The 13,810-nt window shown below is 38.9% G+C and overlaps 1 protein-coding gene across 1 annotated transcript in view; it reads left to right on the top strand.

Moving 5' to 3' along the window:
• Positions 1 to 13,810, top strand: part of LOC135259680 (gamma-aminobutyric acid receptor subunit alpha-2-like) — an 82,365-nt gene that overhangs the window by 14,211 nt on the left and 54,344 nt on the right. Inside the window, exon 4 of the mRNA XM_064344296.1 lies at positions 3,679 to 3,746. Within this exon, the coding sequence (XP_064200366.1) occupies positions 3,679 to 3,746 (68 nt within the window). The remainder of the gene's footprint in view (positions 1 to 3,678; positions 3,747 to 13,810) is intronic.

Raw genomic sequence — 13,810 nt, 5'->3', positions numbered from 1 at the left:
AGTGTTCTTTAAACAACATTTGTGATGTGCTAATGGAAATTAATTGTCTCTCAGATTGTGATTCTTGCGTTTCCACGCCAGCAGCACATTTTTTTCTTTTTTGATGATTGACAAAATAGTAATTGCCTACAGGGCATACAATCTGAGGTTTCAGCACCTGGACTGTAGAGTTGGGAGCAATAACATCGATCAGCTTGACTGTTATGACTATCTGATGTATATGGTCTCAGTACCAAGGCAGTACTGAACTCCAAAGCTTTGATTCCTTTCTTGAGGGAGTATTAGTAGTCTTCCTTCAGGGAAATGAGAGTTAATTGACAAGTGCTTAAAGGCAATTGCAAAAGATACGGGGATCTCATTAATGAAACAAGTACAAAAAGCTTTTTAAGTTGCTGAATCACTGTTAGAATGTAGACACTTATGTTCCAGAGATGGAAGATGTTGGACATTTGGGTAACTTAGCTTTGAGACACTTAGCAAAAGACAAGGAGGGGGGAAAAGTGCTGAATTTCTATTATGAGTAAATAGATATGGTAAAGAGATGCCGTGTTGTTCGTTACAATTGTGTGGGAAAATATAAATGTGCCGTTTTATATGAGAGCAAGTAAGGCTACAGTATCAGAAGAGAAGCAATCCAATGGGCGTAATACAGACTGCATCCCAGTGCTATGGCCAATGCAGTTAAGTTAGCGTAGCTATTTTACCTTTCCTGGTTGACATCCTGTTAATTATACAATACCCCTAGCTTAGTTAACACTAGCCTAGTAGGTATGATCTTGTAAGCATACCATTAGATGCTGACTGCTAGCTAGTTTTGTATTTGATACAATACGTTACTTATTGCAATTTATAGAATATTAATTCAGTATGAAACTATAATATAATTATAATTGACCAGAGAGAAATTGTTTGGAGAGTGTCAAGGGAAGGGAATCTGCCTATTGTACATTGTTAGTCACACAAAATAATCAAAAATAGGTTCAAAGCAATCTGCAGTTTAAATTGTTGCAGGCATATTTTTCCTTATCTTATTTCACTCAACAGCCTCCACTGCTGAATAACCAGATTACTTCTCACAACACGATCGATGACCCCAGATAAAAAAAAGAGCTTCATATCCCCAGGCTTTGACAATTCTATGGACTCTTAAACAGGAAATAAATAAATACATAAATAAATAATCCCAAGGGCTGTGTTCAGTTCTGTTGCTATTATTAGTCATACAGTATAGCATGTACATACTTATGTTTATTTGGCTATTAATGGATTTTTTCTTGTATCTTGCCGGTACTTCAAATAACAATACTGTGTTGTACAGGTAGCAACTACTAACCCTTATTTTCATTAAATGTAGCATTTATGTAAAATGCAGTTGGTAAAATGTAAAGGTACTTGAGTAATGGTGACTTTTATTAATTTGTGTGTTTATTTGTGTGTGCACACCTAGTCTCCTGTTTATAGGACATCTACGGCTGTTAACTAAACTATTTATAGTATTTTAACTGACGGATATGATTCCTACTGCATTTCTAATTGGAGCTCAAAATAGATCTTTAGTTTTTCTGATTGGAAATATGAATTGAAATGAGCTTCTGGGGTGATTAATTTTGAGTCAAACACGTGTTAAATGAATAGTGCTGGTTTACAAATTCTTAATGTGCCTGACCAAATGTAGGGTCTGGAATTTAAATATTCTTGTAAAGTTGCTGTGACCTTTCTGCTGCTGCGTGCAAAATATTTACAGTTGGAACCTCCCATAATATAAAAAGAAGACACTTTACCCTCCTGGTATCATGTGTGTGCATTTCATGCATTTATAATGGTTTTTGTGTACGTAATTTGTATGTTGAACCTTGCCATGTAGCCCACAGCATATACATACACCGATAAAGATCCAATTCCAGGCCTTATCTGATCTTTAATGTTTCCTTTGTCTCAAAATTTAATTTTTTATATTCCTTTTAAAGGGCAAAACAGGAATCAGAGGGCTCCATTTAATGACATTTCTGAACTGAACCTGGCAATGAAGCACATATTAGAACGCCATCACGCCACCGCGTTGTCAGTTCTGCTGGTGCCAGGACTATTCTCAAGCCATTTAACATCCTCTTAAAAGCTGGACCTCATTTTCCCTGGCTGCTTAAGTGTAGATTTGTAAAATGATGCCAGACTGACAGATGATTGACAGCTGGCCACTAGAGGACCACTGCATACTTGCTGGGTGAGAATGTCCATTTTATTTTCCATTGGAAAGCGTGTTCATGCACAAACAGTAACACGGAGGGTTTCTGTTATTATCATCCAAACAAATAGTTAGCGTACACGTGTTAGTCGTGTGTTCGTCCTGTATTCCCTAACATTACCTTTGATGTTATTCACCAAGAAACAAACATGACGAAAGGCTGAATTGTAGTGTAGGCATTTTATTAGCTGTTTATTTCAGTATGTGTTTTACTGGCATCATTGCTGTAGCCATTTGCTGCAGCTTGAGGTAATGTTCTTTTTCAAGCACTCACTTTTGATTGCTTCCAATGAAAATCGATGAATTACAAAAAATCAGTTATACTTTTGGTAAACAAACTATAATCTGTGTTTATAGAAATAATAGAAGTAAACCTCTGTTATTTTTGTTTTGCCTGAAGAATTTGAACTGGAGTCAATTATAGTGGCATAAATCTTCTATTTTAATTTTCTGCATTGAAAACATAGCAGGACAACATTGGTAAACCTTATTGTGCTCTATGTCTGGTTTTCTTTCCACATTTTCTGAACTTTGACCAAATTCAACATATTTTTATAAGAACAGTGAAGACGTGCGCCCAAGCACCCAAGCTCACATTTTTTGTTGAGCATCTCCAAATGTCCATGAAAATCAGATGCCCATTAAAAAAATTAAAAAAAAAATTTAAATAATAATTATTGTAACCCATCATATACATTTACTTAATTAAGAAATGAAGAGGCTTGCCCTGTTTCTCTGAGTTTCGATGTTTTATTTTGAGGAGCACCCATGCTTGTTCGTGCCAAACAGACATCCTGCTAAAAATGTAGGTCAATTTGTTGCGAGTGGCTGCGTGTGGGAGGGGAGGGAACAAAGGGAAAGCGTTGAGAGCTCACGGGATTAGCCCAGCTCGCGGGGGCACAAACTTCATTAGAGAGGACTTTTCATAAAATAAACATGGAAAAAATAGAGAGAGAGAGAGAGAGAGAGAGAGAGAGGGAGGAGAGAGAGAGAGAGAGAGAGAGAGGGAGGGAGAGAGGGAGAGAGAGAGAGAGAGAGAGAGAGAGAGAGAGAGAGAGAGAGAGACCTCCCAATGTACAGAGCAGGGAGGCAGATGGATGTCCATGAATTCAAAAGCTTTCTTATGAACATGATATTACCATGGCTGTGTAGTGTCATATAACCTTAATGTTAGGGATAACCATTGCCGGCAAGAGAAGGGCTTATTAAAGCTTAATTTTCCAGCTGACTACCCAACCAAAGTTATTACAGTTATTTATTTATTTTACAGTTATTTATTTAACTAAAAGACATGCATAGTTTTTGGATGTCAACGCTTCATGGTTTCACATCCCATTTCTTTAACCACTGTGGGGATTTTTTTTAAGTCCCTTTTGCCATTTAGTGTAGTATTACTGTGTAACAACAATGCTAATACATTGATGTGTGTTTTACAGATCGTGTAACGGAAGTGAAGACGAACATCTACGTTACCAGCTTTGGCCCAGTCTCGGACACTGACATGGTGAGATCTGTTTTAAAATGTCTCAGTTGTCTCTGAAAATGCCTCAATGACTGACAGATATTTCCATGTAATGTGTGGGTTGGGCCTGCCATACAGGGGCGGGGCCTGTTGTAAAGAGGTGGAGCCTGTTGTAAAGGGTCAAGGCCTTTCAGACACAGCATAATCCCTTTGCATGTATTATACCACAGCAGCAGACCTGCTGACTAATTAGCAAAAGGATGATTCTCCTGAGGAGGTCAAGTCACCATTGTTTTGCCTTGGAAATTATAATGGCATGAAGATTTAATATGTCCTCCATGTTCAGATAAATACTATGCTACTTTTGCAACTTGAGCAGATGTCACTTGAGCAAGAGTCCCTCAAGTCCAGTGCTCTCACCTGAAAGCCTTATGCTTCACAAATAAACCACAGTGTATCAGAAAAAAAAAAAAAAAAAAATCTCAGACATACAGTAGAAAAGCAAGCAGTTAACCAGGGTAAGTCTAAACCAGAATGTCAAAATAGAATTCCTGGTCATACAGAAGGTGCATAATTTCAGAAGACATTTCTGAACAGAGGAAGCAAATGTCATTTTCAGAAACCTGTGGGCTATAATATGTACAGTTTTCACCTGCCTGTGGAAAAAGTATGGCAGTTTTAATTTGTTTGGGGGTAAGACATGGCAGTATTGAATAGCATTTTTATTTTTTTTTGCAATTAGTTGAGTAAACTGTGACAACATAAAATAAATAAAAGTAAACCTAAACATATAAATATTACTTGAAGTTTACTGCAAATGAAAATATAACCATCTATCCTGAATTTAGTGGGACACATTTTGTGCAATTAACAAAAAAAAAAAAGTTTCTTTTTCTTGGCAGGCGTGTTTAGTAGTGCACAATAATTCGGTCTGTGTATTTCACAGAGCTTGGGTAACAACCTTGTTTATCTTGTAATCCAGTTTTGTGATCTTTTCGCCAAGAGGATCCTCAGGGCTTTTAACAGACCTTCCTTGTTCACAAGGTCCTTTACGAAAGGCTCAGTGACTTTAGGCAGAGCAGGGCTCCCCGTCGAATGTTCCCGCTCCTCCCCGAAGAACTAGATTTTACTCCCCCTCCCCCCCTTTCCTTTCTTCCTCCACACGTGAAAGTAGCGCGACCCCCGCTTTCGCCACGTGCAGCAGTGAGGACGAGCGACTCGGCTAGGGGTTCCCCTCCGTCGCTGTGCTTCGTGGCCATCGATCGGATACAGCGGCGGCTATCGCTCCGGAGGAGTAATCAGCGGCCCACTTTGCCGACGGTCACCCCGGTTCGCTCTCTCCGCCGCGCGGCCCCGGTGCGCCGCGGAGGCGCTTATCTGCTCCCAGCGGAGCGGGACGCATCAAACTCTCGCCGTCGGTTAAAAAACGATAAATCGCTGCGTTTGTTTTTTTTTCCCTCCCCGTTCATTGACCGTGCCTCGTTGCTCGCAGTTTTTTTTATTTTTTGACACTTCAGCGCTGGTCTGTAATTTGATTGGCTATCCAGTCGAGAGAAAATGTACTGGAAGGTATAATGTGGGACCGCGGCTGAAAACAGCCGTTCACACATGGCAGTGTTTTCAATTATCGCTGCGTGGGAATCAGACCTGGGTCAAATACGTATTTGTTTTGGATTCAAATACTTTTCTACGCTTTACTGATCTTGGCTGGTGTATTGGAACCAATGAAATACACTCAAAAGGTGCAAGCTGTGCCTTCTGGTCATATTGGCTGGCTCAATTACACCAGGCAAGATGAATTGAGCACAGATAGGTATTTGAATATAAAACAAATACGTATTTGACCCAGGTGTGGTGGGAATGCATGAAGCTATGGATTACCATGAAAGCGGGCCACAAATGTGCTTGCTATTGTTGAAAAATCAACAGCTTTTTTGGTGATCAGCTTGGGATTTTATGAGCTCCTCGAATGATTCATGTGTATACAAAGGGTTACAATGGTGTGCTTCATTATGTCTCCCTTTATGTAAACTTTTTTTAATTAAAGCTGATACAAACCCATTATACTGGATTAGTCAGACACAGCCAAGGAAATAGATGTTTTTCACAGACTTGACAAAAGCCTGAACCAGGAACTGATTTTAAAGAAACAATTCTGTATTGAAAAAAAGGTAACCCACATTTATTTGTAAGACCTTTTCCATTAAGCCTCTTTCCAGAAACCTTGGTGTGTTTTTCAATCCAAAACATAATTTTGGATTATGTTTGGATTGAATAATGTATCAATCTTATTCAGGCATGGTATTACCTACTCAAATAGAAAAATAACAATTTTTTGGGGATTCTAGTGCAGTGGATGACACTGTTGCCTCACAGAAAGGTCTTGGGTTCGAATCCCAGCAGGGGCCTTTCTGTGTGTAGTTTGCATGTTCTCCCCGTGCCTGCGTGGGTTTATCTGGGTGCTCCGGTTTCCTCCCACAGTCCAAAGTCTTGGAGCTTTGTGCACCAGAGTATAAATTGCCCATACATATGAGTGTGTGTCTGTGAATGGTGTGTGTGCCATGCAGTGGATTTGTGACTGGTCCAGGGTGTATTCTTGCCTCTTGTCCAGAGCGTGCTGGGATAGGCTCCAGCCTCCCCATGACCCTGACCAGGAATAACCGGGTAGGATAAAGGATGGATGGATAGACTATAGTACTGCCTCATTTTAGCATCTCCACATTGGTTCCCAATACAGTTTGACATTGATTTAAAATGTTGGTTACAAGGCATTTTACAGTTTGTGATGTCTTACACACATGCACACATCAAATAATAAGCAGAAAATAACATAATCTTTAGAAATTTGGACTAAAATCAGGGCTCCTAGGCTGTGGAATAGCTTTCCTCTTAACATTAGAACTGTTGTCAGCGTCATCATTTAAATCTCATTTGAAGACTTATTTTTATAGTCCTGCTTTTCTTGTAGGGTTTAAATTGTTTGCCTTTACTGAATTGTTTTATTTAGTCTGTTTTATGTGCTACATTTTCTTGATCGTTCTTCTTCTAATGTTTAATTATTTGGCTTCTATACATCTGGTCATGTTTTTTTCCACCTGATGCTTTCAACTTGCCCATCTACATTTCTCAATTTGCTTTATTGTAACACACATGTATGTGTAATTCAGAGTTGATAATTGTTCATCAAATGTATGTGTGTCTGCACGTGGATGAGTGTGCAGGTGTGGGAGTGTGTTTGTGTCTGTGTTCAGTCCTTCTGCAGTCTTATTTTTGTAGATTTAAAGACAAAAAAAGAGGGAAAACTGTTCAGAAAACATGTCTCTGAGCTGTCAGAAATGGACTTAATGGCTCCTTTGCTTGGCCTCTTTTTAAGCTTGCTGGGAAATCAAGGCCATCCCACTCCGCAATGGCGAACATTCACTTCTACGCGTCCAACCTTTATTTCCCCCTCTCTGCAAAACAAGGAAATTCAAAGATAGCAACCAAAATCCTCTGTGTGTTTCCATCCTTTCGTTTGTTCAGAAAAAGCACCTTGGAGGAACATTGTTTTTTTCCTTCTTTTGGGGGGGGGGGGTGGGGGGTGTACCCAGCACTTTGAGGGACTGTCCACTCGATTTCTACGCTCCCAATTGTGAACACAGAAACACATCTCTTCATATTCTCTTGCATATTCCTGCCTTCTGGAAGGCTTATCATTTCCATGTTCCAGTCACATGTTAAAGACACTGTAAACTGCAGGCTGAGCCTTTCGTAGTGTGACCCTCTAAATTGTGTAGAAAGGCTCCTTTCTTCCTCCTAGGCCATTTAGTGTTTTGGGTCTGTGAATTTCAGAAAGGAAAAAAAAAAAAAAAACAGGGCTTTGTACAGCACGGTGATCCTGCCTTCTTCAGATAGCGCCTCGCCTGCCGGTGTTCAAAGACTCCTGGTTCAGCCCTAACCAAGGGACCTCTTCTCTCCTGACAATTTGTTTCTTCTATTCTTGGAGACCGTTACCTGCTTGTTTTTTTTTTTTCAGGTCTTTGGGACTCCGCACTGGCGTAACAAATTGGAGTCCATGCATGTACTCAGTTGATTTTGCACTTGAATATTTAGAGGTTTGGGGAGTATGGGTAGGGTAAGAAGATAGAAGACTCAAATCAGATATGTTCAGAAAGATAAGGCACATGTATAATTTATACCATTTGTGTGGTTTCTCCCTTCGTCCTGGATAATCTCTCTCTCTCTCTCTTGCTCTCTCTGTCTCTCACTCTCTCTCTCTCTCTCTCTCTCTCTCTCTCACACACACACACACACACACACTATCTGTCTCTCTCATAATAAGTTTCACGTCAGAAACAGATACCCTTTGATATATTTTTCAGTGCTTTTTCAAAGCCAGACTTGTTCTTCTTTTTTTCCCCTTCCAAAGTTCCCAGGAGCTGATCTGCCTGTATTATTATTTTTTTTTTTTTTTGCATTTTGTACATCTCTACCTTTTTCCTTCTCATTTTCTGTACCTGTCTTTTGAGAAGTATGACTTCTTTTAAAGAAAAATTAGGCTTATGAAATGTAATCTCTCATGCCTTTTGCTACCAGATGAGAAGATTTGTATTCCATGGATGGTATCGTCCACGGAATTATTTAAATGTTGCCTGGGTCACTTCAACCTTTCCCAATTTCTCTTGTATTTGATTAGAGAGAGGCCATAATCCGGCTTGAGTGACCTGTTAAATGAATAAATAAATAAATAGATCCTCTGGTAGTAGATAATACCCATCCTTCCTCCAGATGCATATGAACATATGTTGTAAATCGAAAAGAAACATTGAAGCTGTCTAAGCAATGGCTTAGGCTTCTGTCTAGTTAATAAAATAGGGAGGCATAAATTAGGCATGACGGTTAATGTTTCATGAGATCAGCATGTCTTGAGATATGTGGCACTTGTCCCAGATGTTGAAGCATGTTGTATTATCATAATAGGAGCCACGTGAGAGGGAATGCTAAAATGTCCAGTACTACTTAGACTGTGCGGGAATGATGAAAGCCCTACTGGACATGCTTCAACAAGATGCAAGAACATTTAAGTAATTTTGACTGGGTGCAACTTCTTAACTGCAAGACTGAATACAAAGTGGGACAGGTTCGAAACGGGTTATTCTTGAGGCACAATGTAAATTTATTCCAAATAGGTTGAAGAAGCGGTCACCCCAATGGATTTATGGGACAAACAAAATTGGAATGTGCTCAATTTGGAAAGACTTGTAATAATGGGATATATAGCCAAAGTATTTAGTATGAATCCAAGGAAATTATACTTATCTTATACAATAAATTTGTTAGACCACACTTGAAGTATCATGTGCAGTTCTGGGGACTGTACTACAAGAAAGATATAGAGGCCCTGGAAAAGGTTCAAAGAAGAGCAACCAAATTGATTCCTGATATGAAAGATAAATGCTATGAGGAAATAGTTAAGATGCTTAATCTCTTAAAGCTTTGTAAAAGGAGATTCAGGGGTGATTTGATTGAGGCATGTAAATTCATAATGGGGATCAACAAAGTGAATTACAAGAGATTCTTCAGGTTGAGTTATGTTTGTAGAACGAGGAGACATAAATGGAAATGAGCAAAAGGTAAGTTCCATACAGACATTAGGAAGAATTTTTTTTCATGCAGAGAGTAGTTAATGTGAGGAATAGCCTGCCAGGTCACATAGTAGAGGCATAAACTCTGGGGATTTTCAAGACTAGGCTTGAAACGGTGTTAGATACTCTCTAGTCTGTAGGTAATCCAAGCACTAATTTAGTCAGGAAAATGGCGAGCATTGGGCAGAATGGCCTGTTTTGTTATGTTATGTCTTTATTGTACGCAATATTTTAGTTTGGTTTCTCAACCTCCTGCTGCTAACAGATAAAGTGTAGAATTACCCCTACCGAATCTGAAGGTCTGTAAAATTCAGATTTAGAACAATGGGGCATGTGTGTGTGTGTGTGTGTGTGTGTCACCCCCAGGCATTACAAGATCTGTTCAGCTAATTTTCGCATGGCGCAAGTAGTTGTTTGAAATCCCATTTTTTGCGGCAAGAAGTTGGGTCAGGCAGAGGGTGTGCAGTCAAATTGTTTGGCGACAGGCAAAAAAAAAAAACATTTGTCTGGCAAAAAGGAACATTTTTGTATGTGACAGTTGTACAATTTGTGTCCTGGACGCAACTGAAACCTCAAGGGTCTTTGAATCAAATATGGGGAAGGCTGGGCAGAGAACTACTAGTTTGAATGTGGATCTGTTCTCTGGATTGCTTGGACAACGAATCCAGTGAAACAGATTGGAAAGGGAATATGCAATTCAATAAAATAAGACTTGTCTTTTTCAGACTCAATCAATCAACCTTGTGTTCATAAGTGTCAGGCTTATGCTCAACCTAGTGGTCGACATAGCAGCTGCAGGTGGGAGCTTTTTTAAAGGGCAAGTGAACTTTTTTCAAAACATTCAATAAAAAATCAATACAATCTAACATTTCCAGAAAAAGGTAAAATGAGAAATGCCATTATAAATGTTTTATTTGGTATAACAATGACAAAGCTATTAACTAATATTGTTGCTTCAAATGTCTGTTTCTAACATTTATGGCATGTGATATGTGAAAAAAACGAAAGTTTTTCATATTATAGTCTAAAAAAAAGCACTGGTGATTACAAACACACACACACACATAAAAATTCAAAAAATATATGTATCCTCAGTAGTGAAAGGTATTTCAACTGCAGTATGCTACAGTATATTCCACCCATGGCTCTCAAAATGGTGGGCTTCTCAGGGGCTTTGCTTTATAAATTACTGGCCCTCTTTTTGGAGACAACCTGGGCTATTGAAGAGAGATGGTATTCATCCCAGCCCCCATGGCTCCTACATCCTATCCAGAAATATTAGTCTAGGATTGAATTATGCGTTATTTGAGTTATTGACGCCAGGGCCCTGGGCCTCTAGTGTGCATCCCTGGCCCAACCACATCCCTGGCTCAACAACTTCCCTCCGGTCATTTAGCTAAAGATCCCAGGTGTTTTTTATCTACTGTTTCTGGGTCTTGTCACACCTTCAGAAGAGTACTGTATACAGATCCAGTGGTGTTAGACACTGCAAACTCATTTCAATTATTCTACTCCAGTTAACCTGCCCCCCTCCTTGCATATACCCTTAGACTTCCAGAAAAATGAAGGTGAAGGGGCTTGGACTGATGCACCTTAATGTGTTCAGCATTCTTGCCAAAATGGATGTTGTGGACGTCTGGGTCACCAATACTAATCCTGGTGTTCTCTGAAATTTGGCTAAACAGTTATATTGAAGGTGATTTCATTGTGCTAAAGGCATGTAATGTTTTCAGATACGATACGCCTAAAGGTTGTGGGGGGGCAACTTACATTGTAAATGGCCTAACACATTTAGTGTTTCTGTTCCAAACAGTTTCAAGTGCTAGTCAGTAAAATAGAACATTTATATACCTTTATATGCTCTGAGCTAGTCATTTTTGGAGATCTTGACCTCAGTTGGTTGTCCTCATCCTGTTTGTTTGAAGTCTACCTGTATTGATCTGGGTTTAAGCTAATTCATTACTGTTCCTACCCATATACATTTTAAAGATCCTTCTAAATCTTATTGGTCTAATTCTAACTAATGCTCCCCATGTCCAGTGGGTTTTTTTAATTAGATATGAGTGATTTCTGTCCAATAGTGTGCATTAGAGACTAAATGGACTGCATTTATATAGTGCTTTTATCCAAAGCGCTTTACAATTGATGCCTGTCATTCACCCATTCACACACACACTCACACACCAACAGTGAAAGGCTGCCATGCAAGGTACCAATCAGCTCGTTGGGAGCAATTAGGGGTTAGGTGTCTTGCTCAGGGACACTTCGACACGCCCAGGGCGGGGGATCGAACTGTCAACCCTCCGACTGCCAGACAACCGCTCTTACCTCTTGAGCTATGTCGCCACTAGACACTATGTCGCCACGAGACACAAGACACTAGATGAGACACTAGACGCTCCATTGTGTTTTTATTCTGACCAGGCACAGCCACACGATTTTAGTTGAGAAAAAAAATGTAGGTGAAACAATTTTTTTCACTTCCACTGGGTTTGAGTTTCTTTGTTTTAGTAATATTTAGAGCAATTCTGACTTTTGAAAAACAAACCACCAAGGGTTACCTTTCAGAAGAGACCAGGGTTATGCCTGTTAAACGGTTCAAGACTAGCAAGCTTTTTATTTTGGACATATCATTTTCAGGCTTGTGTTTAAAAAGGGGTGTGCTACATAAGGGGTTGATTGATAAATGCATATGCCAATGTGTTGTGTGATGCATTAAAATGTGAAGGAAACATTATTTCCCCTTTCTTTGGCTGGGTTGATTGATACAGTAGATACAGCATTAGAAAAAAACTAATACATCTGATTGAATTAACTGCTGATCTGGCAATTAAATAAAAATTAAATTATTAAATGATGCAAACATCAGTTTCTGTAGTACACTTTTTGTTTGAATGAATATTGCCACACCATCTACATCTATATGTGGCAGCTGTGGCTCATAAGAGGCAAGCGGGAGCAACAGAGCTTGCATGCCTACACCAATTCCATTTGCTTCATGTCTTTACACTCTCTATGCATTGGGTTTTCCAATAGGCTACACTTGTTATACAGTTGTATTTTTCTTCAGTCATGACTAATGCACAATTTTTGTATGCAAGTTTTGAAATAATTTGTGGTTTCATGATTCACTTTGCCTATCAGTATGGTTTTCATAGTTAACATTATATCACAAAATTACTTGGAAAATGCAAGGCGAGGCAAAATGCTAAAAGTAGAATTCAATGCCGTTTTAAAACATGCTCCATATCGAATGGTTTTGTGAATGTTCCGGTTTCTCGTATCTCTTCTCCCTCTCTCTGTTATATCTTCCTATTTTTTCTCAGAATTATTCTGCTGCTTTGTGTTGGTTTTCTGTTGCTATTTTCCGTTGTTATTTTCTCCCTCTCCCTCTCATAGGTCCCAGGCCTATGTTAGCCCTCTTTTGAGCATTACCAATTCCTTAACCAAGTGTGTCTGTTTTTTTTATTTTATTTATTTTTATTCATGTTACAGCTATCCTCACCCTAACTTACTATCACCTCAGAAAACATATTGTTTTTATACATTTTTATTTTTATTTTAAAATAATGGTAAATTGGTCAGTCTTTCATATATTAGAATTAATTATTTTGTTTAAGTAAATATTGGCACAGCTCACTTGGTGCTTATGGCAGCTTGCAAACTTAAAATTTGTGAGGCAAAAGAATCATTGGAACACATTTTATAAATTGAAAATATATGTTTGTCTCACACAATAGCACACAGCAAATAATTAAATTGGCCAGTAGTCCAATTTAGTTAAATGTTAAACATTTTAAAGATAAGCATTTTACCCTGAAAGAATAAGGTTTGCCTTATTCCGTCTGCAGCTTTGAGGGGAAGGGAAGTGCAATAATGGCTAATGGAAAGCTTAATTCACAAAGCTGGTGCATTTTCATCAGCAACAGTCTGAGAGCAACAGGAGAAAATTACGATTCAATGTCCTTTTTACAGCTCACAGACTGTGGCTCTTCTTCCCTTAACTTCTAGTCTTTGTCATTTGATCAGCTTGTCTGCTGTGCATTTTAAAAACCACAGCACCTCCTCTGAAAAATCCAGTAGAGAAACCACTACCTTTTTTCCCAAGGATTGAATTTCATTTTTTTTGTTGTTGTTGTTTATGACCAGGACAATGTGAATATGAAGGCTTGTCAAAATATCTGATCTTTTTCCACTGATGCAGAGGAAACAAGGGATATAATTGCAATACAATGTTGCAATGTACACCAGATCAGTGGTTTCTAACCGCAGTCCTGGAGTACCCCTGTGTATGCTGGTTTTCGTTCCAGCCACAATTGCTATACCAGCATTTCAAAAAGCAGTTAATTTTTCTTAATTAGGTGCTTTTCGTATTTAGAGGGATTTTTACCCTCTTAAGCCTCATTATGTCAGAAATACCTATAGATTCCTTGAACAATAAAAGTTCCATGTCCACATTGTGCTATATTTCAAAATATTACA

Source organism: Anguilla rostrata, chromosome 7, assembly GCF_018555375.3.
Source record: "Anguilla rostrata isolate EN2019 chromosome 7, ASM1855537v3, whole genome shotgun sequence".
Lineage (NCBI taxonomy): Eukaryota > Metazoa > Chordata > Actinopteri > Anguilliformes > Anguillidae > Anguilla > Anguilla rostrata.
Note: the sequence above shows the minus strand (reverse complement) of the source record. Positions and strands in the feature narration are given on the sequence as shown.